General features: G+C 50.8%; 2 protein-coding genes across 9 annotated transcripts in view; both read right to left on the bottom strand.

Moving 5' to 3' along the window:
• Window positions 1–1,992: 1,992 nt before the first annotated feature.
• UMPS (uridine monophosphate synthetase) lies at window positions 1,993–7,215 on the bottom strand. Its single transcript, XM_069984882.1, has 6 exons — window positions 6,817–7,215; window positions 4,883–5,036; window positions 4,087–4,734; window positions 3,822–3,997; window positions 2,711–2,825; window positions 1,993–2,472 (listed from the first exon to the last, which is right to left on the bottom strand). The coding sequence occupies exons 1-6, from the start codon at window positions 6,949–6,951 to the stop codon at window positions 2,297–2,299; spliced, it is 1,404 nt and encodes a 467-aa protein (XP_069840983.1). The 5' UTR covers window positions 6,952–7,215; the 3' UTR covers window positions 1,993–2,296.
• A 5,530-nt stretch (window positions 7,216–12,745) lies between these two features.
• The window catches only part of KALRN (kalirin RhoGEF kinase), a 237,598-nt gene continuing 222,856 nt past the window's right edge, over window positions 12,746–27,487 (bottom strand). For 3 of the 8 annotated variants that reach the window (XM_069982473.1, XM_069982474.1, XM_069982475.1), the window contains 11 exons: window positions 25,643–25,742; window positions 20,333–20,392; window positions 19,777–19,804; window positions 19,326–19,491; window positions 18,748–18,869; window positions 18,381–18,512; window positions 18,129–18,293; window positions 17,961–18,039; window positions 17,225–17,425; window positions 16,339–16,477; window positions 12,751–14,190 (listed from right to left, as the gene is read on the bottom strand). In XM_069982473.1, the coding sequence (XP_069838574.1) occupies window positions 13,645–14,190; window positions 16,339–16,477; window positions 17,225–17,425; window positions 17,961–18,039; window positions 18,129–18,293; window positions 18,381–18,512; window positions 18,748–18,869; window positions 19,326–19,491; window positions 19,777–19,804; window positions 20,333–20,392; window positions 25,643–25,742 (1,738 nt within the window). In that variant the 3' untranslated portion in view covers window positions 12,751–13,644. Of the gene's footprint in view, window positions 14,191–16,338; window positions 16,478–17,224; window positions 17,426–17,960; window positions 18,040–18,128; window positions 18,294–18,380; window positions 18,513–18,747; window positions 18,870–19,325; window positions 19,492–19,776; window positions 19,805–20,332; window positions 20,393–25,642; window positions 25,743–27,487 lie in introns of those variants that run through there. The other 5 variants (XM_069982465.1, XM_069982467.1, XM_069982466.1 and 2 more) reach the window with 4 other exon arrangements.

Raw genomic sequence — 27,487 nt, 5'->3', positions numbered from 1 at the left:
GCAGAGCGCCCCCTGGTGGATACATCATCTATTAAGAATAGCAGGACAGGTTCTGGCCTAAATGTTGTGTAGACGGCGGCCATGTCCTGTATGCTGCCTGCGGCTGGGGCGATTCTATCACTGCAGGACTGGAACACGTCACTGTCCTTAAAGGAGTTTTCTGGCAAAAATAGTTTTCTTTCAAATCAAATAAAGTCAGAAAGTTATAAAGATTTGTAATTTATTTTATATAAAAATCTCCAGTCTTTCAGTACTTATCAGCTGCTTTATGTCCTGCAGGTGTATTCTCTCCAGTCTGACACAGTGCTCTCTGCTGCCACCTCTGTCCATGTCAGGAACTGTGCAAAGCAGCAGCAAATCCCCATAGAAAACCTCTCCTGCTCTGGACAGTTCCTGACATGGACAGAGGTGGCAGCAGAGAGCACTGTGTCAGACTGGAGAGAATACACCACTTCCTGCAGGACATACAGCAGCTGATAAGTACTGGAAGACTGGAGATTTTTATATAAAAGTAAATTACACATCTGTATAACTTTCTGACACCAGTTGATTTGAAAGACTATTTTTGCTGGATATGAATATTTGTATAGCGCTAACAGATTCTGGAGAACCCCGTTAATGGTTTTCCCCAGGCGGTCTTAGTGTGGAGTTGGGGAGATCACAGCTGGTTTGGCACTGGTTCAGCTTGGGTTAAATGTTCTTGGTGGCTGTAGTGATGACATCACCAGCGTCCTGCGCTCTCCACCCAACCCACTGATAATTACATGGATGACACACGGGCACCGAGCGCGGCCCATCAGGATCGGATGTTTACACAGCTGCGTCACAGTCACCACACGAGAGGGAAATCAGCAACACAGCAAAAATGGCGCATGAGAGCCGAACCCAACATCAGTGGAGCCCCCTGTGAGGATGAGAGGGAATGGCGCTTCATCCTCACTAGTACTGAAACGTGTTCCCTCCCCAATTCCAGTATCTCTGCTTCCTGTCACTGAATGAGAAGCCAATGAGTCCCATCGTTCAGCCTTTGAGTATGGCTGGCTGAAGAAGCTGCCCTAGAGAGTTCGGGAAAACATGAATATAGCAATAGTCCATATCTATGATTTCCCAGACTCCCTACGGCTGCATCCAACTACTCCACTAACCGGTAACCAGATGTTGAACAATCAGACCAGTCAGTCCCATAGACAGTTGTAGGCTTGTAACAGTGCAGGCAATAATCTCCCAGCATACAGATCACATCTACAGCAGGAGCAGCACAGCATACGGTGATGTGATCCATTATATAACGCAGTAATGTGAACAGCGCCACCTCATGGAGAAACAGAATCAGGCACCCAGAAGATGGCAACTTCCTTTATTGTTTTCTTGCATCTATGGAACAATCTCCTGGATGGGGATGAGCACATTTTCACAATCTCTGCTTGCTGTCAGGGCTGGAGACCTTCTCGTTTACATTCACAGGCTATAACTAGAGATGAGCGAACCCGAACGTTCGGTATTTGATTAGCAGTGGCTGCTGAACTTGGATAAAGCTTTAAGGTTGTCTGGAAAAATTGGATACAGCCAATGACTATATCCATGATTTCCACATAGCCTTAGGGCTTTATCCAACTTCAGCAGCCACCGCTAATCAAATGCCGAACGTTCGGGTTCGGATTGACTCCAGCATGCTCAAGGTTCGCTCATCTCTAGTTATAACCCATCCTGACCAAACACTGCTCACAGCTGAGCCTTCGGTGCAGTGTCATCCAGTCTACACAATCCAAATTATCTGGTGTCAGAAAGTTATACAGATTTGTAAATTATTTCTACAAAAAAAAAAAAGGTCTTCCAGTACTTATAAACAGTACCTGACATGGACAGAGGTGGCAGCAGAGAGCACTGTGTCAGATTAGAGAGAATACACCACTTCCTGCAGGACATACAGCAGCTGATAAGACTGGAGATTTTTTTTTTTTTTTTTTATAGAAGTAAATTACAAATCTAACTTTCTGACCAGCTGATTTGGAAAAAAATCACCCCTTTAACCAACCCAGACTGAGAATTTTATGATATAGGAGAATATGACAAGATCCAGTGCGTGGAATCAAAGTCTGTGAGAAGCGGCAGGACTTTCCACCATACATCGGCAAAACATGGAGTCATGGGAAATCACACTACGGAGATGTGCGGTCAGGGATGGCGGTCTCCATGTGATGAGAACGCTTGTCCCATGTGACCAGTCCTCGGGGGTTGTTATACCCAGTCACCATGAAAACAACTGAGCATGGAGCTCTCCTGCAGGGAGAAGGGCTCATTCCCCTCTGCCGGTCCTGGCCACGTACGCCTCCCAGCCGGCCCTCCGGTACATCTCCGCAGCCTCATGGCGCTTGTTGGAAGACAGGATACCACGGCCCACGATGATGATGTCAGAGCCCTTATTTACAATGACCTCATGCGGGGTCTGGTACTGCTGACCCAAAGAGTCTCCTGAGAGAAGCAAAGACACATGATGAGTGACCTGAGGACCTTGGGGGGGGGGGGGGTCACAGCCTGTCACTACATGATGGAGGGGTCAGCGGGCAGTGTACACATAGCACAGCCTCCAGCCTGGTGGGGTCCTTGGCTGCTCCTTGCACCTGGTTCCCACCCATCTACACATCATGTTACATGGAGAGGGTAGGCACCAGGCGTCCATCTTGTCTCTGTACAATGTGACGTCACTCACCTCCTGGCTGCATCTGGACCCCCGGGGTGAGGTGGAGAAACTGCGGCCGATCACTCACTTTTCCCCCAGAGATGAAGCCGAACACAAACCTGGGGTGCTCCTCTGCCAGGGTCACCTGCGGGAAGGAATCAGGTCAGAACTGAAGCCAGACAAAAAAACAGAAGGTGCAACAGCAACCCACAGGTGCAAGGGCTCACCGTATATACTCCTCCCAGCGTACACACTATAAACACCTGCTCTGTAGATATCAAAAAGCGAGGATCTTAGCAAACTATTTGATCAAACAGAGTGTACCATGTCGCCACGTCCTCGAGACACGGTCCCTACTGGTCACACTAGCAATGGCCTCTCCTGGGCTGAATAAGCCTACAACTGGGCAGATAGGAGCCAAATGATCTCTTTTATAGCACCCTTGGGACATAGGTGGAGTGCAGGCCAACAGGAGGTAGCCACCCCCCCCCCCCCACATTCAACAGGAGGTAGCCACCCCCCCCCCACATTCAACAGGAGGTAGCCCCCCCCCCCCACATTCAACAGGAGGTAGCCCCCCCCCCCCCACATTCAACAGGAGGTAGCCCCCCCCCCCCACATTCAACAGGAGGTAGCCACCCCCCCCCCCCCCCACATTCAACAGGAGGTAGCCACCCCCCCCCCCCCACATTCAACAGGAGGTAGCCACCCCCCCCCACATTCAACAGGAGGTAGCCACCCCCCCCCACATTCAACAGGAGGTAGCCACCCCCCCCCCCACATTCAACAGGAGGTAGCCACCCCCCCCCACATTCAACAGGAGGTAGCCACCCCCCCCCACATTCAACAGGAGGTAGCCACACCCCCCACATGCAACAGAAAAAAAGGAAAAATTGGCCGCACATCTATGACTCTATTCCCACTGCAGGTTGCACGCTGTTGTGGCTTAAGTACAGAGCAGGTGTTTACCGTGTGTACACTGGGAAGAGTATATAAGGTAAGCCCCTGCACCTGTGGGTTGCTGTTGCACCTTCTGTTTTTTTGTCTGTAGATGTGCTGCCAATTTTTCCTTTTTTTCTGTAGAACTGAAGCCAGAGACGGCTTGTGCACCCCCACCTGCTCCCATCACCCGTATACTTACAGCTGCCTTGGTGTATCCCCCGGTAGCCAGCGACCCCTTGGAGCTCATCTCAGCGATGACCAGGCAGCCTCTCCCCAGCTCTTCACCCACCGCCTGCAGACCCTGTACCACCCCAGGACCAGGCACAGCATGGACGTTCACCACATCAGCCCAGGATGCAATTCTGAATATACCACCTGTGGAAAAGCATTGGAGTCATGTGACAGCGCCCCTTCCCCAGAGACGAGCGGCTGCAGGGGGGGGCATGAGCAGGATGGGTCCTTACCCTCATACTGATGCTTCACCGTGTTCCCGATATCTGCAAATTTGCGATCTTCAAAGATGAGAAAGTCGTGCTGATCGGCGAGCGCCCGCAGCTGGGCAGAGACTTCGGGGGAGAAGTCACTCAGGATGTCCACGTGGGTCTTCAGCATACAGATGGAGGGTCCCAGCTCCGCAGCCAGACTGAGAAGCTCCGCAGAGTCCGTCACGTCAGCCGACACGCACAGATTACTCCGCTTCCTCTCCATGAGGTGCAGCAGCCGCTTTGCCATGGGGTGAATGTCCGGGAGGTCGGCGCGGGTGGGGTAGCTGAGGGCGGTCCTGGGGGGCTGCACCGGAGCTGTCACCTTATTCTCTGTGATGAATCTCCGGACATTTTCCACCGTCTCAGCGTCCACCTTCCCCAGTCGCTGCAGAACGTCCATGAGCTGGGTGAGGGTGCAGATGGCGTGCAGCCTGATACCGCTCTGCGCCAGCTTCTCCCGCCCACCCTGCTCTCTGTCCACCAACACAATGGCGTCTGTCACCTGCAGCCCCTCCCCCCTTAGCACCTCCGCCGTCTCCAGGACGCTGGAGCCGCTGGTCACCACATCCTCGATGATCAGACAGCTCTCCCCCGGGGTGATGGCGCCCTCCACCAGACGCTTTGTTCCTGCAACAGGAGAGATGAATGAAGGGTCCGGCTGCCTCAACACCGCAAGATGGGAAATAACCCATCATCATCTATAGCAGATGGCACCACAGGATATCACGTGACCCAAAACAGAGGTCAGAGGTCACATGACCCCGAGGACACTCACCGTAATCTTTAGCCTCCTTCCTGCGGATCAGCATCGGAATCAAGTGAGAAATGCAAATCACGGTGGCGAGCGGTAGGGCGGTGTACGGGACGCCACAGACCGTGTTATACTGGACACCAGCATCCTGCGCCGTCTGGTGGAGGCGATCAGCGACCTGCAGGGGGTGACAGCGGGTGTCACATACAAGTATCCCCCTCCCCCAGCAAATCTCTCATTACTGGCTCAGATAAATATTACAGGACTCTGTGTACTCCCCCCCCAAATAACATCACAGCTCCCACTACCTTCATCTACTTATCCAATGCCCCCTGCCGCCAGTGCCCCCTCTCTAATGCCCCCTGCCGCCAGTGCCCCCTCTCTAATGCCCCCTGCCGCCAGTGCCCCCTCTCTAATGCCCCCTGCCGCCAGTGCCCCCTCTCTAATGCCCCCTGCCGCCAGTGCCCCCTCTCTAATGCCCCCTGCCGCCAGTGCCCCTTCTCTAATGCCCCCTGCCGCCAGTGCCCCCTCTCTCTAATGCCCCCTGCCGCCAGTGCCCCCTCTCTCTAATGCCCCCTGCCGCCAGTGCCCCCTCTCTAATGCCCGCTGCCGCCAGTGCCCCCTCTCTCTAATGCCCCCTGCCGCCAGTGCCCCCTCTCTAATGCCCCCTGCCACCAGTGCCCCCTCTCTAATGCCCCCTGCCACCAGTGCCCCCTCTCTGTAATGCCCCCTGCCGCCAGTGCCCCCTCTCTAATGCCCCCTGCCGCCAGTGCCCCCTCTCTAATGCCCCCTGCCGCCAGTGCCCCCTCTCTAATGCCCCCTGCCGCCAGTGCCCCCTCTCTAATGCCCGCTGCTGCCAGTGCCCCCTCTCTAATGCCCCCTGCCGCCAGTGCCCCCTCTCTAATGCCCCCTGCCGCCAGTGCCCCCTCTCTAATGACCCCTGCCACCAGTGCCCCCCCTCTCTAATGCCCCCTGCATCCAGTGCCCCATCTCTCTCTAATGCCCCCTGCATCCAGTGCCCCCCCTCCCCCTAATGCCCCCTGCATCCAGTGCCCCCCCTCCCTCTCTCTCTCTCTCTCTAATGCCCCCTGCATCCAGTGCCCCATCTCTCTCTAATGCCCCCTGCATCCAGTGCCCCCCCTCCCCCTAATGCCCCCTGCATCCAGTGCCCCCCCCCCTCCCTCCCCCCCTCCCTCTCTCTCTCTAATGCCCCCTGCATCCAGTGCCCCCTCTTTCTCGCTCTCTAATGCCCCCTGCATCCAGTGCCCCCCTCTCTCTCTCTCTAATGCCCTCTGCATCCAGTGCCCCCCCTCCCCCTAATGCCCCCTGCATCCAGTGCCCCCCTCCCTCTCTCTCTCTCTAATGCCCCCTGCATCCAGTGCCCCCCCCCTCCCTCTCTCTAATGCCCCCTGCATCCAGTGCCCCCCCTCCCCCTAATGCCCCCTGCATCCAGTGCCCCCCCCTCCCTCTCTCTCTCTCTAATGCCCCCTGCATCCAGTGCCCCCCCCTCCCTCTCTCTAATGCCCCCTGCATCCAGTGCCCCCCCCTCCCCCTAATGCCCCCTGCATCCCGTGCCCCCCCCTCCCTCTCTCTCTCTCTAATGCCCCCTGCATCCAGTGCCCCCCCCTCCCTCTCTCTAATGCCCCCTGCATCCAGTGCCCCCCCCTCCCCCTAATGCCCCCTGCATCCAGTGCCCCCCCCTCCCCCTAATGCCCCCTGCATCCAGTGCCCCCCCTCCCTCTCTCTCTCTCTAATGCCCCCTGCATCCAGTGCCCCCCCCTCTCTCTAATGCCCCCTGCATCCAGTGCCCCCTCTTTCTCGCTCTCTAATGCCCCCTGCATCCAGTGCCCCCTCTCTCTCTCTAATGCCCCCTGCATCCAGTGCCCCCCTCTCTCTAATGCCCCCTGCATCCAGTGCCCCCCCTCCTCCTCCTCCTCCTCCTCCTCCTGTCCCCGCACCTGGTTGAGCAGCGCCGGGTGGGACACGATCACCCTCAGGTCGAAGTACACCGGGGACAGGACCCCGCTCTTCAGGGTAAAGCTGCCGAACTTCAGCGCCTGCACCCGGTACAGCTCCGCCGCCAGCAGCTCCATCTCCCCACGTGTGCAGCACTTCCGCTCTGACACCAACACCAGGGGGCACCAGAGGGCAGAATGCGCGACACTTCCGACTCCAACATCATGGCGGCATCACGTGTTCCCTGACACTAGTAAGGCGTGGCTCATGGGTATCACGTGATCACTGGGCAGACTTATTGTTAGTGTGCAGCGCCCTCTGCGGGTTACGGGTGATATCGCAGGTGATTGTCATGATTCCCCCCTCACAAGCTGGTGCCGCACCACAGAGCAAAGATGGCGGCCACGGGGTATAATGTGCTCTCGCATATACCGCTGAGCCCGTCTGATGGACGCCGCCGGCTCAGCTTCCTCGGATATGACGCCACACATCAGTGACGTCACACATCAATGACATCACAGGGAGACAGATAAACTCTTTATTTCACACTATACAAAGCGAATATTACCAGCGACACAGTACCTCATCCCCCCGCCCGGCACCTCAGGGGTTACTGATCGATACTCATTGTAAAGCGGATCCGCAGCTTCCAGCCGCTCGTGCGCTTTATGCTACTACAATGAATGCGATTTCTAAAGCCGGAGGGCGCGCAGTGTGAACGTGTCTTTATAAAGGTGCGATCATCTGCAGAAACAGACAAGACCCGCGGGTCACATGACTAGAATTGCTGCTGCATTATCTGCCCCAGAGTGGGAGACGCCCCCTGGTGTCTGGCAGCTGGTGGTTTTATTGTTATGGCTGATCGGTGTGAGGGCTGCGCAGATCGTATGGGGAAGAACAATGAGCGCTGCAGCTGAAGAGAGAGAAGATCCAGGCGGAGAGTGGACATGGCGGCTCCTCTCGCTCTCACATAGTACCCCCCCCATCAATTCTTAGGGATCCAATTGTAAGATCACAGTGACCTTTAACTACCCAGTCCTGATGAGAGGGTATGTGTAGTGATCGGTCCTGATCAGAGGGTATGTATAGTGATCGGTCCTGATGAGAGGGTATGTATAGCGATCAGTCCTGATGAGAGTACTCGTGTAGTGATCAGTCCTGATCAGAGGGTATGTATAGTGATCGGTCCTGATGAGAGGGTATGTGTAGTGATCGGTCCTGATGAGAGGGTATGTATAGTGATCAGTCCTGATGAGAGGGTATGTATAGTGATCAGTCCTGATGAGAGGGTATGTATAGTGATCAGTCCTGATGAGAGGGTATGTGTAGTGATCGGTCCTGATGAGAGGGTATGTATAGTGATCAGTCCTGATGAGAGGGTATGTGTAGTGATCGGTCCTGATCAGAGGGTATGTATAGTGATCGGTCCTGATGAGAGGGTATGTGTAGTGATCGGTCCTGATGAGAGGGTATGTGTAGTGATCGGTCCTGATGAGAGGGTATGTGTAGTGATCGGTCCTGATGAGAGGGTATGTATAGTGATCGGTCCTGATGAGAGGGTATGTATAGTGATCGGTCCTGATGAGAGGGTATGTGTAGTGATCGGTCCTGATGAGAGGGTATGTATAGTGATCAGTCCTGATGAGAGGGTATGTGTAGTGATCGGTCCTGATCAGAGGGTATGTATAGTGATCGGTCCTGATGAGAGGGTATGTGTAGTGATCGGTCCTGATGAGAGGGTATGTGTAGTGATCGGTCCTGATGAGAGGGTATGTGTAGTGATCGGTCCTGATGAGAGGGTATGTATAGTGATCGGTCCTGATGAGAGGGTATGTATAGTAATCAGTGCTGATCAGAGGGTATGTATAGTGATCGGTCCTGATGAGAGGGTATGTGTAGTGATCGGTCCTGATGAGAGGGTATGTGTAGTGATCGGTCCTGATCAGAGGGTATGTATAGTGATCGGTCCTGATGAGAGGGTATGTATAGTGATCGGTCCTGATGAGAGGGTATGTGTAGTGATCGGTTCTGATGAGAGGGTATGTATAGTAATCAGTGCTGATGAGAGGGTATGTGTAGTGATCGGTCCTGATGAGAGGGTATGTGTAGTGATCGGTCCTGATGAGAGGGTATGTATAGTGATCGGTCCTGATGAGAGGGTATGTATAGTGATCGGTCCTGATGAGAGGGTATGTGTAGTGATCGGTTCTGATCAGAGGGTATGTATAGTGATCAGTCCTGATGAGAGGGTATGTATAGTGATCAGTCCTGATGAGAATACTTGTGTAGTGATCGGTTCTGATGAGAGGGTATGTATAGTAATCAGTGCTGATGAGAGGGTAGGTGTAGTGATCGGTCCTGATGAGAGGGTATGTGTAGTGATCGGTCCTGATGAGAGGGTATGTATAGTGATCGGTCCTGATGAGAGGGTATGTATAGTGATCGGTCCTGATCAGAGGGTATGTATAGTGATCGGTCCTGATGAGAGTACTTGTGTAGTGATCGGTCCTGATGAGAGGGTATGTGTAGTGATCGGTCCTGATGAGAGTACTTGTGTAGTGATCGGTCCTGATGAGAGGGTATGTGTAGTGATCGGTCCTGATGAGAGGGTATGTATAGTGATCGGTCCTGATGAGAGGGTATGTATAGTGATCGGTCCTGATCAGAGGGTATGTATAGTGATCGGTCCTGATGAGAGGGTATGTATAGTAATCAGTGCTGATCAGAGGGTATGTGTAGTGATCAGTCCTGATGAGAGGGTATGTGTAGTGATCGGTCCTGATGAGAGTACTTGTGAAGTGATCAGTCCTGATAAGAGGGTATGTATAGTGATCGGTCCTGATGAGAGGGTATGTATAGTGATTGGTCCTGATGAGAGGGTATGTATAGTAATCGGTCCTGATGAGAGGGTATGTATAGTGATCGGTCCTGATGAGAGGGTATGTATAGTAATCAGTGCTGATCAGAGGGTATGTGTAGTGATCAGTCCTGATGAGAGGGTATGTGTAGTGATCGGTCCTGATGAGAGTACTTGTGTAGTGATCAGTCCTGATGAGAGGGTATGTATAGTGATCAGTCCTGATGAGAGTACTTGTGTAGTGATCAGTCCTGATGAGAGGGTATGTATAGTGATCAGTCCTGAAGAGAATACTCGTGTAGTGATCGGTCCTGATCAGAGGATATGTGTAGTGATCGGTCCTGATCAGAGGGTATGTATAGTGATTAGTCCTGATGAGAATACTTGTGTAGTGATCAGTCCTGATGAGAGGGTATGTATAGTGATCAGTCCTGATGAGAATACTTGTGTAGTGATCGGTCCTGATGAGAGGGTATGTATAGTGATCAGTCCTGATGAGAGGGTATGTATAGTGATCAGTCCTGATGAGAGGGTATGTATAGTGATCAGTCCTGATGAGAGTGTATGTATAGTGATCAGTCCTGATGAGAGGGTATGTATAGTGATCGGTCCTGATGAGAGGGTATGTATAGTGATCGGTCCTGATGAGAGGGTATGTATAGTGATCGGTCCTGATGAGAGGGTATGTATAGTGATCGGTCCTGATGAGAGGGTATGTGTAGTGATCGGTCCTGATGAGAGGGTATGTATAGTGATCGGTCCTGATGAGAGGGTATGTATAGTGATCGGTCCTGATGAGAGGGTATGTGTAGTGATCGGTCCTGATGAGAGGGTATGTATAGTGATCGGTCCTGATGAGAGGGTATGTGTAGTGATCGGTCCTGATGAGAGGGTATGTGTAGTGATCGGTCCTGATGAGAGGGTATGTGTAGTGATCGGTCCTGATGAGAGGGTATGTATAGTGATCGGTCCTGATGAGAGGGTATGTATAGTAATCAGTGCTGATCAGAGGGTATGTGTAGTGATCGGTCCTGATGAGAGGGTATGTATAGTGATCGGTCCTGATGAGAGGGTATGTATAGTGATCGGTTCTGATGAGAGGGTATGTGTAGTGATCGGTTCTGATGAGAGGGTATGTATAGTAATCAGTGCTGATGAGAGGGTATGTGTAGTGATCGGTCCTGATGAGAGGGTATGTGTAGTGATCGGTCCTGATGAGAGGGTATGTGTAGTGATCGGTCCTGATGAGAGGGTATGTATAGTGATCAGTCCTGATGAGAGGGTATGTATAGTGATCGGTCCTGATCAGAGGGTATGTATAGTGATCGGTCCTGATGAGAGGGTATGTATAGTGATCGGTCCTGATGAGAGGGTATGTGTAGTGATCGGTTCTGATCAGAGGGTATGTATAGTGATCAGTCCTGATGAGAATACTTGTGTAGTGATCGGTTCTGATGAGAGGGTATGTGTAGTGATCGGTCCTGATGAGAGTACTTGTGTAGTGATCGGTCCTGATGAGAGGGTATGTATAGTAATCAGTGCTGATCAGAGGGTATGTGTAGTGATCGGTCCTGATCAGAGGGTATGTGTATTGATCAGTCCTGATGAGAGGGTATGTGTAGTGATCGGTCCTGATGAGAGTACTTGTGTAGTGATCAGTCCTGATGAGAGGGTATGTATAGTGATCAGTCCTGATGAGAGTACTTGTGTAGTGATCAGTCCTGATGAGAGGGTATGTATAGTGATCAGTCCTGAAGAGAATACTCGTGTAGTGATTGGTCCTGATGAGAGGGTATGTGTAGTGATCGGTCCTGATCAGAGGATATGTGTAGTGATCGGTCCTGATCAGAGGGTATGTATAGTGATTAGTCCTGATGAGAATACTTGTATAGTGATCAGTCCTGATGAGAGGGTATGTATAGTGATCAGTCCTGATGAGAATACTTGTGTAGTGATCGGTCCTGATGAGAGGGTATGTATAGTGATCGGTCCTGATGAGAGGGTATGTATAGTGATCAGTCCTGATGAGAGGGTATGTATAGTGATCGGTCCTGATGAGAGGGTATGTATAGTGATCAGTCCTGATGAGAGGGTATGTATAGTGATCGGTCCTGATGAGAGGGTATGTATAGTAATCAGTGCTGATCAGAGGGTATGTATAGTGATTGGTCCTGATGAGAGGGTATGTATAGTGATCAGTCCTGATCAGAGGGTATGTATAGTGATCAGTCCTGATGAGAGGGTATGTATAGTGATCAGTCCTGATGAGAGTACTCGTGTAGTAATCAGTCCTGATGAGAGTACTCAAGTAGTGATTGGTCCTGATGAGAGGGTATGTATAGTGATCAGTCCTCATGAGAGTACTCGTGTAGTGATTGGTCCTGATGAGAGGGTATGTATAGTGATCAGTCCTCATGAGAGTACTCGTGTAGTGATTGGTCCTGATGAGAGGGTATGTATAGTGATCAGTCCTGATGAGAGTACTCATGTAGTGATCAGTCCTGATGAGAAGGGAGGTATAGTGATCGGTCCTGATGAGAGGGTATGTGTAGTGATCGGTCCTGATGAGAGGGTATGTATAGTGATCGGTCCCGATAAGAGTACTCGTTTAGTGATCAGCCCTCATGAGTACTTGAGTAGTGATCAGTGCTGATGAGAGGGTATGTATAGTGATCAGTCCTGATGAGAGGGTATGTATAGTGATCAATGCTGATGAGAGGGTATGTATAGTGATCAGTGCTGATGAGAGGGTATGTATAGTGATCAGTCCTGATGAGAGGGTATGTATAGTGATCAGTCCTCATGAGAGTACTCGTGTAGTGATCGGTCCTGATAAGAGGGTATGTATAGTGATCAGTCCTGATGAGAGTACTCATGTAGTGATCAGTCCTGATGAGAAGGGAAGTATAGTGATCAGTCCTGATGAGAGGGTATGTGTAGTGATCGGTCCTGATGAGAGGGTATGTATAGTGATCAGTGCTGATGAGAGGGTATGTATAGTGATCAGTCCTGATGAGAGGGTATGTATAGTGATCGGTCCTGATGAGAGTACTCAGTTAGTGATCAGTCCTGATGAGAGGGTATGTATAATGATGAGTCCTGATGAGAGATGATGAGGGTTAATGATGAGAGTACTCATGTAGTGATCAATGTCCTTGAGAATCCCTATATGATGAGTCCTGATTAAGTACTCGTGTAATATTGAGACTACTTTTGTTTAATGATGAGAGACCTGACATGAATGATGACAGCACTGATGAGAGTCCCATTACCATCACTGTATATTGACCTCTTTTATGGGTGTCCTATACCATTAACCCTTTACCTGTTACCAATCCGCTCTATAGTCACAGATTTGGCACACAAAGCTCAGTGATGGCTGCAGAGAGTCCGGTGTACATTCACCCACCCCCACCCCTGTGGCAGCATGATATGGTACATTCCGTCACAATCTCTGTCTATGGGACGTCGTTCTTCCCGCTCTGATGATTTCTAAGGCTCCTCCGGTGAGTGTCGATGTGACGTCGTACTCAGCGTCTTTACTTTTAACCCCTTCGCCCCCAGAGACTTTACAGTTCAAACCCAAAGTTACAAATAAATAAATCAGTCTCATCCGTCAGAACGGCGGTGGGGGAAGGGACCGCGTCCATCTGTTGCACAGTGATGTCTTCGATCTCGGTTCCAGTTTTGGGATAGTTTTATGAGACGCCAGATATTTACGGTTATAAATGGCGTGATCCAGTGGCTAAGGACCACCCGGGTCATGTGACCATAATAGCAGCACAATGGGGGGTTAACCCTTTCATTAGACAGCACCGCATTATAAAAAAAGAGTAATTCACACAGAACATGGTGAATGTGGCGGCGAGGACACGTTCCCCCCGAGCCACGGGTTTGGCTTATGACTGTAGTGAGACGCCTCCGTGGCTGAGTCTCCATCCAAGAATCATTAAGAGGACGACGGCCACGTCCTTCATGTCCCAGTCGCACTGCGGCTGATGATAAAGCTCTTGGCGTTGGGCAGCGGTCGGGCATCGCTCTGGTGTTTGCGCCTTTCTATGAAGGTCGCCAGTCGTGTGGTGTCCAGGGGGACTTTGGAATAGTTACTGTAGTGGGGCTGAAGCCACGGATGGAGGAGGCAGGTGGCCACAGTGGGCCTCCAACGCGAATCCTCCTGCAGCGTGGCCCTGATGAAGTCCTGAGCCGCCTGACTGACACCGGCAAAATACTCCAGGGGGAAGGAGTAATCCACGCGGCTGATATTCATACAGGTCTCCTCGCTGCTCTCGTCCAGGAATGGCGAGACGCCGCTCAGCATGATGTACGTCAGCACCCCCAGACTCCAGATATCCGTGGCCAGGGACACCGGCGTCCCCTTAATGATCTCTGGGGCTGCAAATTCAGGGTTCCCCAGCAGTTGGTGGATGTAGTAATGGCCGCTGATCTGCACAGCGTCCTCCAGGTCAATGATCTTCACACGCGGCACGGGGATCCGCAGGTCGATCATCAGGTTTTCAGGCTGCGGAAACAAAAAAATGTCAATGTACAAGAGGCTTATAAAAAGGGCAGATGCCGAACTACTCATACAGCAGAGGAGACAGAGGGCCGGTGCCGAACTACTCATACAGCAGAGAAGACTGAGGGGCCGGTGCCGGACTACTCATACAGCAGAGAAGACTGAGGGGCCGGTGCCGGACTACTCATACAGCAGAGAAGACTGAGGGGCCGGTGCCGAATTACTAATACAGCAGAGAAGACTGAGGAGCCGGTGCCGGACTACTCATACAGCAGAGGAGATAGAGGGCCGGTGACGAACTACTAATACAGCAGAGGAGACAGAGGGCCGGTGACGAACTACTAATACAGCAGAGAAGACTGAGGAGCTGGTGCCGGACTACTCATACAGCAGAGGAGACTGAGGGGCGGTCCAGGACTACTCATACAGCAGAGAAGATAGAGGGCCGGTGCCAGACTACTCATACAGCAGAGGAGACTGAGGGCCGGTGCCAGACTACTCATACAGCAGCGGAGACTGAGGGGCGGTCCAGGACTACTCATACAGCAGAGGAGACTGAGGGGCGGTCCAGGACTACTCATACAGCAGAGGAGACTGAGGGCCGGTGCCGGACTACTCATACAGCAGAGGAGACTGAGGGCCGGTGCCGGACTACTAATACAGCAGAGAAGATAGAGGGCCGGTGCTGGACTACTCATACAGCAGAGAAGATAGAGGGCCGGTGCCGAACTACTAATACAGCAGAGGAGACGCTGCCAGACTACTCATACAGCAGAGAAGATAGAGGGCCGGTGCCGGACTACTCATACAGCAGAGAAGATAGAGGGCCGGTGCCGAACTACTAATACAGCAGAGAAGATAGAGGGCCGGTGCCGAACTACTTATACAGCAGAGGAGATAGACAGAGGGACAGTGCCCAACTACTAATACAGCAGAGGAGACAGAGGGCCGGTGCCAGACTACTCATACAGCAGAGAAGATAGAGGGCCGGTGCCTAACTACTAATACAGCAGAGGAGACAGAGGGCCGGTGCTGGACTACTCATACAGCAGAGAAGATAGAGGGCCGGTGCCCAACTACTAATACAGCAGAGGAGACAGAGGGCCGGTGCCAGACTACTCATACAGCAGAGAAGATAGAGGGCCGGTGCCTAACTACTAATACAGCAGAGAAGATAGAGGGCCGGTGCTGGACTACTCATACAGCAGAGAAGATAGAGGGCCGGTGCCGAACTACTAATACAGCAGAGGAGACTGAGGAGATGCTGCCAGACTACTCATACAGCAGAGGAGATAGAGAGACAGAGGGACAGTGCCCAACTACTCATACAGCAGAGAAGACTGAGGGCCAGTGCCGGACTACTCATACAGCAGAGAAGATAGAGGGCCGGTGCCTAACTACTAATACAGCAGAGGAGACTGAGGGGCTGGTGCCGGACTACTCATGCACCATATGACAGAGGGCCGGTGCCCAACTACTCATACAGCAAAAGAGACAGAGGGCCGGTGCCAGACTACTTATACAGCAGAGGCGATAAAGAGACAGAGGGACAGTGCCCAACTACCCATACAGCAGAGGAGAGAGAGACAGAGGGTTGGTACTGGACTACTCATACAGCAGAGGAGACAGAGAGCTGGTGCCGGACTACTCATACGGCAGAGGACAGAGAGACAGAGGGCCGGTGCCGGACTATCTATACAGCAGAGGAGACTGAGGGCCGGTGCCGGACTATCTATACAGCAGAGGAGACAGATGGCCGGTGCCGGACTACTCATACAGCAGAGGAGACTGAGGGCCGGTGCCGGACTATCTATACAGCAGAGGAGACTGAGGGCCGGTGCCGGACTATCTATACAGCAGAGGAGACTGAGGGCCGGTGCCGGACTATCTATACAGCAGAGGAGACTGAGGGCCGGTGCCGGACTACTCATACAGCAGAGGAGACAGAGGGCCGGTGCCGGACTATCTATACAGCAGAGGAGACTGAGGGCCGGTGCCGGACTATCTATACAGCAGAGGAGACTGAGGGCCGGTGCCGGACTACTCATACAGCAGAGGAGACTGAGGGCCGGTGCCGGACTATCTATACAGCAGAGGAGACTGAGGGCCGGTGCCCGACCCCTTAGTAATCGTAGACACCTAGCTATTCACCTTGAGGTCTAGATGGGCAACTCGGCAGCTGTGCAGGTACTGGAGGGCGCCCATGATGTCCCGAACATAAAACGCCACCTTCTCCTCCATCAACTCATCATGGTTCATGAGATAATCCAGCAGTCGTCCGTCCTCCATCCTGAAAGAGACAAAACTGAGCTCAGAAACACAACTCCTGATCAGATACCCCTCCCATGCTTTACACTGCAGCTCCCCCCTCCCATGATTTACACTGCAGCTCCCCCCTCCCATGCTTTACACTGCAGCTCCCCCCTCCCATGATTTACACTGCAGCTCCCCCCTCCCATTATTTACACTGCAGCTCCCCCCTCCCATGATTTACACTGCAGCTCTCCCCCCTCCCATGATTTAAACTGCAGCTCCCCCCTCCCATGATTTACACTGCAGCTCTCCCCCCTCCCATGCTTTACACTGCAGCTCCCCCCTCCCATGCTTTACACTGCAGCTCCCCCCTCCCATGCTTTACACTGCAGCTCTCCCCCCTCCCATGATTTACACTGCAGCTCTCCCCCCTCCCATGCTTTACACTGCAGCTCCCCCCTCCCATGCTTTACACTGCAGCTCTCCCCCTCCCATGATTTACACTGTAGCTCTCCCCCTCCCATGCTTTACACTGCAGCTCTGCACCTCCCATGCTTTACACTGCAGCTCTCCCCCTCCCATGCTTTACACTGCAGCTCTTCCCCCTCCCATGCTTTACACTGCAGCCCCCCTCCATGCTTTACACTGCAGCTCTCCCCCTCCCATGCTTTACACTGCAGCTCTTCCCCCTCCCATGCTTTACACTGCAGCCCCCCTCCATGCTTTACACTGCAGCCCCCCTCCATGCTTTACAATGCAGCTCTTATAGTATATAAGAACTTACAGGTCCAGGACCAGGATGAAGGCGCTGGGGGACTCGTAGGTGTCGTGCACAGTGATGTACTGCGGGTGTTGCAGGTGCTGGAGCAGGGCCGCCTCATGCGCCGCTTGTTCTCGCTTCTTCAGCTTCTTGCTGACAAATTTTACTGCAACGTCCTTCCGTAAATTTTTCTGCACACATTTCTTCACAACAGAAAACCTTCCCCTGGATGGAAGCAGAAGAGGAGGATTACAGAGAGTTATAGAGGCGGAAGAGGAGGATTACAGAGAGTTATAGAGGCGGAAGAGGAGGATTACAGAGAGTTATAGAGGCAGAGGAGGAGAATTCCAGAGGGGGATGGAGGCAGAAGAGCAGGAGGATTACAGAGAATGATGGAGGCAGAAGAGCAGGAGGATTACAGAGAATGATGGAGGCAGAAGAGCAGGAGGATTACAGAGAATGATGGAGGCAGAAGAGCAGGAGGATTACAGAGAATGATGGAGGCAGAGGAAGAGGAATACAGTGAGTGATGAACGCAGAAGAGAATTACAGAAAGTGATAAAGGCAGAAGAGGAGGATTAAGGAGGGTGATAGAGGTAGAAGAGGAGGATTACAGAGGGAGAAGAGGAGGATTACAGAGGGTGATGGAGGCAGAAGAGGAGGTGGTGGGGGAGGAGGAGGAGGAGGAGAAGTGGCAATGGCAAGCACCCAGGCTTCTAGTCCTGCACTGGTTGGCACACAGGGGGCGCTGCAGCTTTACCTTCCTATCTCCTGCAGCTCCAGGTACATCTGCTCAAAGTTCTCCTTCCAGCATATGGCAGATCCGTCTGCGTTGGCATCTAAGACGACAAGAAGTGTAAGCTCTTGGGTCCCTCTTACTTTAGGGGTCCCTCAGCTTCCAGTCAGATTATTAGGGGTCACAACTCACCGTTCTCAGGCAGCTGGACAGGCTCGGAGGGGTCGCTGGGGAGGCTGATGCCCCAGGGGTTGCTGGCGCTGACTCTGAACTGGTAGGTGCCCCCTGGCCTCAGGTCCTCGAGCACCAGGTAGGTGTCCAGGGTGCAGGCGACGGATTGCTGCCATACTGGGGAACCTGCCGAGAAACGGTGACCTAATTACATGACACTCACCACTGGGGGGCGCACAGAGATGGGCTTATGATACATAAGTGCCCACTCACCCTCATCCTTATACTCCACTGTGTACCCCGATATGGTGCAGTTGCCGGTGCTGGAGGGGGGCAGCCAGCGGAGGATGACGGAGGTGCTGCTTCTTTCCTGAGCGATGGGCTGGCTGGGGGCCCCGGGGACACCTGCAGGGAGAAGACATGATGGAGCCGGTGATGTCAGGGGCCCTGAACCCAATGGATCCCATAGAGTTCAGAGGACAGGGAGGTCATGTGACAGGAAGTCTATGCAGTGTAACTATAACCGCCCGAGAGCAGGTGAGACATTACATGACTGCGACAGTGCGAGATTAGGAAGAGACATAAAGCGATGGCTGTGATGGCTACAGATGACCCCGAGAAGCCCCTTGCCCTCCTGTACCTTGCACTTTGATGGTGGCGGAGGTGGAGGCAGAGCCATGCTCATTGGTGGCCACGCAGGTGTAGATGCCGCTGTCCTGAGGCATGAGGTTACAGATCCGCAGTCTGATGTCTCCGGACTCACTGCGGGAACAACCGAGAGATGATGATGGGGGCGGCCGGAGGAGACGTCCAAGTAATGACACAAAAAACTGATCAATAATGGCGTCCAGGCTAAAAACCTGAGGGCTCCGTGCTCACACAGCTGAGTGTTTGTTACAGTGTATCAGTGCAGGACAGGAGACCGGCTGATCCCATGGATCCCAGGCGTCACACTCGCGGCCTGACAGCCATATGCGAAGCGATTCCCATCATGCCCGGACAGCCAAAGCTTTAGCTGACACCTGTGCCGTAGAGCGTTGTCTGCACAGATATAGCTGAAGATTTGTTAGTGTGTTCGATCTGTACCGCAGATAATCGGATGTTTCCATTCACAGACAGCAAGCTGATATATTACACATAGTGACTGATTCTTCTACGAGAAGAAAACGTTGTCATTATACGGGAAAGCTGCGGCCCTGACCACCTGGAGGCACTCACCTGGCCGTCATGGTGTAGGCGCTGCTGTTGCCGTCCAGGACGCTCTGATCCGGCCCTTTCCACGTTATAGTCGGCTTGGGTCGTCCACACACTTTGCAGTGCAGGGTCACAGTGTCGCCCACTACACAGATGATGTCCGCCAGGTTTAGGAGGAACTCCGGGGCCACTGTCCATATCACACACAGGACACAGACATGTCAGACGGGGTCATGTATGATGAGCGGGCACAGGGGTCAGGGCTCAGGTTGGGGACAAAAGCAGAGATCTGATTGGCTGCTGGGGGGATCTCATTGTGGATCTGCTCTATGGGGTCTGGGCCATCTACAACTCCCATTATATTATATCATCAGGTCAATGTTGCAAAACTACATTAGAAATTAAAGGGTTTGTGAGGGGCAAATGCTTTATTCTTCATGGCGGTAACACAGAGGGTTAAATTCTCATCACTCACCTTCCTGGATGAAGTTTGGATTCATTATCTAAAGGGAGAGAAGAAGATGAAGAAGATGAAGATGAAGCAAGTGTAAAGCTGCCCCTCCCCACTATCCACCCCCACCCTGGGCACCGACCACCACCATTATGTCTAAGTCTCCAGGAGCGGATGCTGCAGCCACAGACAGAAGGGGATTCTGGGATTGGGTTTATGCGTCGTCTATACTTTCTCCTACTGTCACGTTTATCATTGGTTATTCGCATGTGGCAGCCATATCACATAATGAAAGCGGAGAGGACGGAAACCGTCAGCAATAGACACTGACACCTCGCCACCAGTCTCCCCCTCCATGATAGATGTAGCTGAAGGCTTTGGCACCATCTGCAGGCACCAGCACTCATCCTTGGCATTGTCCACCCCCCAGGATGTCGCCATCTGGTGCACAGGAGAGGTATAACAATGATTACTGCACCGGATGGATTCACCCTCCATCAGTTATGCTGCACCCTGGGCTCTAATAATTATCTGCCCCCCTCCCCCCCCCTTGATATGGCGCATGCCCCCCAGCCCCTACCTCCATACTGGCGCTGGGGTCGAAGTCATCGCACTCGGACTCCTCGGAGCTGTGGTGATCCTGTTCAGTCAAGTGAAGCAAAAATAAAAGAGATAAATGAGACGATACAGAAAATATCAGGACAGAAGTCACGGCAAAGGCAAATAAGGTTACAGCCGCGCCATCTTCACATCACCGCCCCTGGAGGGAGAAACCGCCACCACAGACATCACTAACCAATCAGATCGCTGCAACATATATAGTAATGCAGAGCTAAGACAAGCAATCTGATTGGCTGCTGTGAGAAACACCCACTGATGTCTCACCCCAGTCCAGTATTACCCAGAATGCTCCACTGTACGGTGAAGGGAGTAACAGATCCCAGTGGGCAGACAACTATTGGTGATATGTGTCTGGGAGCAGCAGGACAGGGTGTATGTCCTGGACCCGCTCATAACATGGCTCCAACCGCCCTGTATTCTCTATTCCCCCCATCAGTGACTGCTCACAAATCCTCCCTCCCATCTATAGTGAGGCTGTTCTTACTGCAAGGAAGCCTTTGCTCTCAGAGTAATGATGCCTCCGTCAACCCATAGTGTTGGTGCTGCTTGTGTAAAGAAGCCTTTTCTCCATCCATAGTGTGAGTGCTCTCAGTGTAAAGAAGCCTTCCCTGTATTCTTAAGGCCCTATTGCACGGAACGATTATCGTTCCAACGACCGCTCGTTAACGATAATCGCTAGATGGAATTGGTGTAAACAAGCGAATGACAAAGGTGAAATCGTTATATTGTCGTTCAAAATAGTTTTTCAGCATGTCGAAAAAAAATCGTTGGTCTGTGAAAGACAATTCGCTAATCGGTTCCTAAAATTAGAAATCTTTCAGTCGTTCGTAAAAAGGTTTCAAAAAAAGTAGGCGTGTCGTATGGTCATGATTACCCCGGCGAACGTTTTAAACGACCATGTAACGACCGCAAAATAATCGTTACACTACATATATCGTTCACGTTATGTGTTATTGTTTAGTGATCGTTAACGATCGGTCGTTGGAGCGAGTTTATGAACGATAATCACTCAGTGGAATAGGGCCTTTAGTGAGGCTGCCCTTTATGTATATAAGCCTTCCCTCTATCATTACTGCTGATGCTCTTCATGTAAAGAAGCCTTCCCTCTATTCATTGTGTGATTGCTCTTACTGTAAAGAACCCTTCCATGTGTATGATAGCGGTGCTATCCCTCGTGTACACAGTGAAAGTTGTTGAACCTCTCGTCTCATGTTTAAAACAAGGAATAAAAAAAGTTGTTAAAGTTCGTCACATTACAGTTCAGATCCCGATGTTAAATATTCGGAGGATTTCCTCATCCGATCCTAGAAATAAATTCAGTGATGAATGTGAATTGTGTGATCACAGGAAAAGAAGCCGCCATATATGCTGTCCACTAGAGGGAGCCCCACACCACTGCATGTCAGATCAGCTTCCATTCTGCAAGTACTTCAGCAACTACTTTCTCCATTTTCAGCAGCTCTGCTTGCTGTCAGTGACTGGACGCATTGATCACCTCCAGCAGATAAACCAGCCCTGACCCAAAAGTGTGCATATGACAGAAAGCAGAGATGTTGAAGATGGAGAAGAAAATTATAAGGTTTATAAGGAGGTTGCAGAACGTCTCATGATCCAATGATTATGGACATGATTCCTTCACCTCCCGGGCCCCAGATACAATACATTAGGGCCACATCCCCCTCTGGACCTCACAGGCCACAACTGGGTAGAATCAACATATAACACAATTTACCTGCCCTTGATTACATCATGTCTTCTCCTTCAGAGCTGCACTCACTATTCTGCTGTTACATCATGTCTTGTCCACTAGAGCTGCACTCACTATTCTGCTGTTACATCATGTCTTCTCCTCCAGAGCTGCACTCACTATTCTGCTGTTACATCATGTCTTATCCTTCAGAGCTGCACCCACTATATCTCATGTCTTATACCCCAATCACCTGCAGAGCTGCACTCACTATTCTGTTGTTATCTCATGTCTTATACCCCAATCACCTGCAGAGCTGCACTCACTATTCTGCTATTACATCATGTCTTATCCTCCACAGCTGCACTTACTATTATGCTATCATATTATATCTTATACTCTAGTCACCTCCAGAGCGGCACTCACCATTCTGTTCTTACATTAGGAACAGTGGCAAATAGCATCTGTCTTGATGCAGCTTTGGATGTGACTAGTGTAGATACAATGGAGAATTTAGTGGATCTGTATAAGGACTCAGCATTACATGTAGATTGTTAATTTACTGAAACCCCAATGTTGCCTATAGATGAGCTGAGGACACTGCAGACGAGGCGACAGAACCTGCACAGTGCGGCAGACGGATCACACGGATATTAAAAGACAACTCCCTCCAAGACGTATTTTTCAATATGTTATTCCATAAGAAAAGTTAGACAAATTAATAATATACACTAATTATGAGAAATGCTAATATAGTGCCATTTCCATTAATTTAGTAGATCAGGCAGGCTTCAGATTCTGTAAAAAAACGTGACGTCACAAATCAGGTGTAATTCCTATGGAGTGTCCAGCAGGGGGCGTACTATATTTAGAAATCTATGGAAATGTATGTAATGTAGTGTTACAGTACACTATCACAGGGACACTTGCATCTCCCCCTCTCCCACTGCTGCCGATGACCAAGCTCCCACCGGGAGAGAGGGAGATGGATGGCACCGAGCAGGGAAGAAGAGAGGTGCCCGTACATCTAACTACCTCCACCCTCCCTCCCTGCTCAGTGTGTGGGACAGAAACACACTGTACTACTCCTCTCATCATCTGCACATACTATGAGCGCTCCTGACCCGTATGAGCAGATGATGGGAGTAGTAGTACCAGGGCCGATCACCAACACCAAACCTCCCCCAACACCCACCGCCGCACAGCCCCGACAGCTCTCAACATCCGCCTCTCCCCCCCGCCATAAGCTAACTGGAGGCCTGGAGCTGCCAGGGGCGACAGCAAGAAAGCAACCCCCCCCCCCACACACACACACACGCACAGCCTCGGCAGCTCTCATCTCCGCCTCTCCCCCACCTACCATAAGCCAACTGGAGGCCTGGAGCTGCCGGAGGAGCAGTACAGTGTGTATCTGTCCCACAAACTGAGCGGGGAGGGAGAGGGGAGGTAGTTATATGTACGGGCACCTCTCTCCATCCCTGCTTGGTGCCATCCATCTCCCTCTCTTCCAGTGTGAGCTTGGTCATTGTCAGCACAGGGAGAGAGGGAGATGCAAGTGTCCCTGTGATAGTGTACTGTAACTCACTGTAATACTACATTACATATATTTCCATAGACTTCTACATATAGTGCGCCCTCTGCTGGACACTCCATAGGAATTACACCTGATTCGTGACGTCACTTTTTTTGTTACAGAATCTGATGCCTGCCTGATCTTCTAAATTAGGGGAAATAGCAGTATATGTGCATTTCCCATAATTAGTGTATATCAGGAATTTGTCTAACTTATGTAATAACATATTAAAAAATATGTTTGGCCGGAGTTGTCCTTTAATGTGAACACACTGATAATACACGTTACATGTAATAACTCCAGTACATCAAGGGTGAAGGTCCAGACCGGAGCTTCATTCTGATTATTGTTCTCTATATACTGTGATCAGTCTTATATATGGAGATACAGGGTCTCCTCTGATCACAAGAGAATAATGTATGTATAGAATTCATCTCCATAAACAGCAGTGTCACTCCTGTATTATACTCCAGAGCTGCACTCACTATTCTGCTGGTGAGGTCACTGTGTACATACATTACTGATCCTGAGTTACATCCTGTATTATACTCCAGAGCTGCACTCACTATTCTGCTGGTGGGGTCACTGTACACATACATTACATTACTGATCCTGTATTATACCCCAGAGCTGCACTCACTATTCTGCTGGTGGGGTCACTGTGTACATACATTACATTACTGATCCTGAGTTACATCCTGTATTATACTCCAGAGCTGCACTCACTATTCTGCTGGTGAGGTCACTGTGTACATACATTACATTACTGATCCTGAGTTACATCCTGTATTATACTCCAGAGCTGCACTCACTATTCTGCTGGTGGGGTCACTGTGTACATACATTACTGATCCTGAGTTACATCCTGTATTATACTCCAGAGCTGCGCTCACTATGTATAGATGTTTGTGGAGATGCATTCTATAGGTGGCTTTATAGATCCGGTTTGGGGGGCGGCAGCAGCAGATTTCTTACATGCAGGACCCACAGCTGTAATGGGGGGAGGTGACACAATGACAATGATGGGGAATGTGGTAACAGAAGCTGGGACATGTAGGAGCAGCATCCATGCATCCGATCCTCAGCCACATTCACACCTGAAGCACATGCCGGGGACAACTAATGGAATCCTGGAAAAATTTAAAGGGGTTGTTCACCAAATTTTTTTCTTTAAATCAACCGGTGCCAGGAATTTGTAATTAAAGGATTTGTCATTTACTTCTATTAAAAAAATCTTCCAGTACTTATCAGCTGCTGTATATCCTGCAGGAAGTGGTGTATTCTCTCCAGTCTGGCACAGTGCTCTCTGCTGCCACCTCTGTCCATGTCAGGAACTGTCCAGAGCAGCAGAGGTTTTCTATGGGGATTTGCTGCTGCTCTGGACAGTTCCTGACATGGACAGAGGTGGCAGCAGAGAGCACTGTGTCAGGCTGGAGAGAATACACCACTTCCTGCAGGACATACAGCAGCTGAACTGGAAGACTGGAGATTTTGTAATAGAAGTAAATTAAAAATCTGTGGCACTTTCTGTCACCAGTTGATTTGAAAAAATTTTTTGGGTGAACAATCCCTTTAACAACTGACACAATGTTTCTTGGAGACAATGTAACGGAACGTCCTGCATATTCTGTATGTGGACACGGAGACAAGACAGCGTGACAATGTATCAGTAGAGGTCTGCTGCACAGTATACAGAGGTCATCCCTCCGCGGGGGAGGGTCTTACTGCCTCTTCATTAACCCTTCACAGGCCGCACTCAGATCCCTGACATCCTATGTAATATCCTGTAAGTGTTAACCCCCTGCTGCCTGGAGGCCTCACACACCAATCAGCATGCAGCGACCACGCGTGTCATATGCAAGGTAAATAATAAAACTGTACAAAGTGCAATATAAATGAGCGCCATGCAAAGTCCTGCAGAAATGAAAACAGAAATGGCATAAGACCTGCGTCCTGCAGGAGGAGCGGGATGTGGTGAAGTGACCCGCCGGGGCCAGCTCCTTACTCACTTTCACCTTGCTGCCCAGACCCTCCATGGTTTTACACTGGCCGTTTGCCTTCTTGCCGTCCCGTTTTCTCATGCGGAGCGTGTGCCAAGAACATGACTTCCTGTTGTACCAAAAAACGCACCAATCAAATGGCAGAACTGAAATGAGGGGGCGGCGTCCACACAGGCGGGATCCTAATGGGAAGCTCAGAAAACATTTCACACGTCATGCAAGTTAGAGGGGGGCACCGGACCCCCAGTCACAATCATAGAAGAGAAGGCCCAAGTATCAGCAACCAATCACACATCAGGATGTCCGGGGGTGACGGGTGATTGGTTGTTGTGTCCCGTCTTTTATATGGAGATGGGTGAATTGTTTCATCGGATTCCAATCATCTCTGGGGGGGGGGGGGGGGGAATCCCCCAACAAACCTGGAATCAGTGGGAACAATTGCTCAGGGTCCTGATAAGGTCACCATAATGGGGCCCCCACAGATGGGAATATTACAGACCTGACAGCCAGGGACCATATAATGATAGAGCTGTGATAGACCTGTCCGTGGGGGCCGGAGCCGAGTATAAACCTCCGGCCCCAGAACATACACATCTATATCATATGTTATAACTAGAGATGAGCGAACCGGGTTCGAGTCGATCCGAACCCGAGCGATCAGCATTTGATTAGCGGGGGCTGCTGAACTTGGATAAAGCTCTAAGGTTGTCTGGAAAACATGAATACAGCCAATGACTATATCCATGTTTTCCACATAGCCCTAGGGCTTTATCCAACTTCAGCAGCCACCACTAATCAAATGCCGAACGTTCGGGTTCAGATGGACTCCAGCTGCTCCAGGTTCGCTCATCTCTAGTTATAACTGATCGTTCTTAGTATTAGAGAGAACCAGAGTGTGGAGGATCCGGAGGTGATCAGGTTATTGCAGCCCCGGTGATCACTAAGCGTGTGCGGAGGAGCGGTGCACACCTATCTCCACAGACCCAGCTCCTCTCCTCATTGTATATTACCCTATATATCTGCACCCCATCATCTAGGCCTCGGGAACCTCCTCTTAACCTGCAACACCTCCAGATCAAACCTCTGGTACCTCATTATCCATCTGCTTCACCATTCTCGATCTCATCATCTAATTTTAGAACCCCGCTGTCTGATTTTGTGTGTTCTAGAACCTCATCACTGTGCACTGTAAAACACCATCATCTCATATCTTCTAGAATCTTATCAAATCATTTCCATGGGAATGTTATCACCTGACCTTGTGTCTACTAGAACCTCATCATCACATCTTGTATTTTAGAACCTCATTGTCTCTGCTGTTAGGTTCTAAAACATCACCACTAGAATAAATTTTTAAGAATCAGCCCATCTCGCCCTGAATCTAGAACATTTCTCATTCTCTAGAATATCCTCTTCTTACGTCATTAGAACCATTTAAACCTCATCCTCTTATCCCATTTGTTCTAGAGCCTCATAGTATAACTTGTGTTCTAGAGCCTCATCTCACCTTGTGCATTCTAGAACCTCACCATCCTACCTTATGTCTTCTGTAATATCATCTTATGTTCCAGATATTCATCTTTCCCCAGACCCTCATAACCTTTCTCCATCTTTTCATCAGTTTTATTTTTCTAAATCACCATCGATTTTTTTTCTAGGAGTACTGGATAACCCAATGCTTTCTAGATGTTTATCATATCTCCCATGTTCTAGAATCTAGATCCTCATATATCATCAATATATATTGAAGATCTTCACCATCTCACCCCCACCTTGTGTATAAATCCTCAGCTACTCCTAGAGGTTCTGCGTCTACTGCAGGTTCTGGATATTGCCTGGACCATACACGAGGCT

This window comes from Dendropsophus ebraccatus, chromosome 9, assembly GCF_027789765.1.
Source record: "Dendropsophus ebraccatus isolate aDenEbr1 chromosome 9, aDenEbr1.pat, whole genome shotgun sequence".
Classification (NCBI taxonomy): Eukaryota; Metazoa; Chordata; class Amphibia; order Anura; family Hylidae; genus Dendropsophus; species Dendropsophus ebraccatus.
Note: the sequence above shows the minus strand (reverse complement) of the source record. Positions and strands in the feature narration are given on the sequence as shown.

What these genes read in the sequence shown, in the direction of transcription:
- UMPS (XM_069984882.1), bottom strand. Translation starts at nt 6,951, where the DNA reads ATGGAGCTGCTGGCGGCGGAGCTGTACCGGGTGCAGGCGCTGAAGTTC. An exon ending in GAAGGAGGCTAAAGATTACG is followed by an intron (nt 4,735 to 4,882) that starts GTGAGTGTCCTC and finishes CTCCTGTTGCAG; the next exon opens with GAACAAAGCGTCTGGTGGAG. An exon ending in GGTGAAGCATCAGTATGAGG is followed by an intron (nt 3,998 to 4,086) that starts GTAAGGACCCAT and finishes GCTTTTCCACAG; the next exon opens with GTGGTATATTCAGAATTGCA.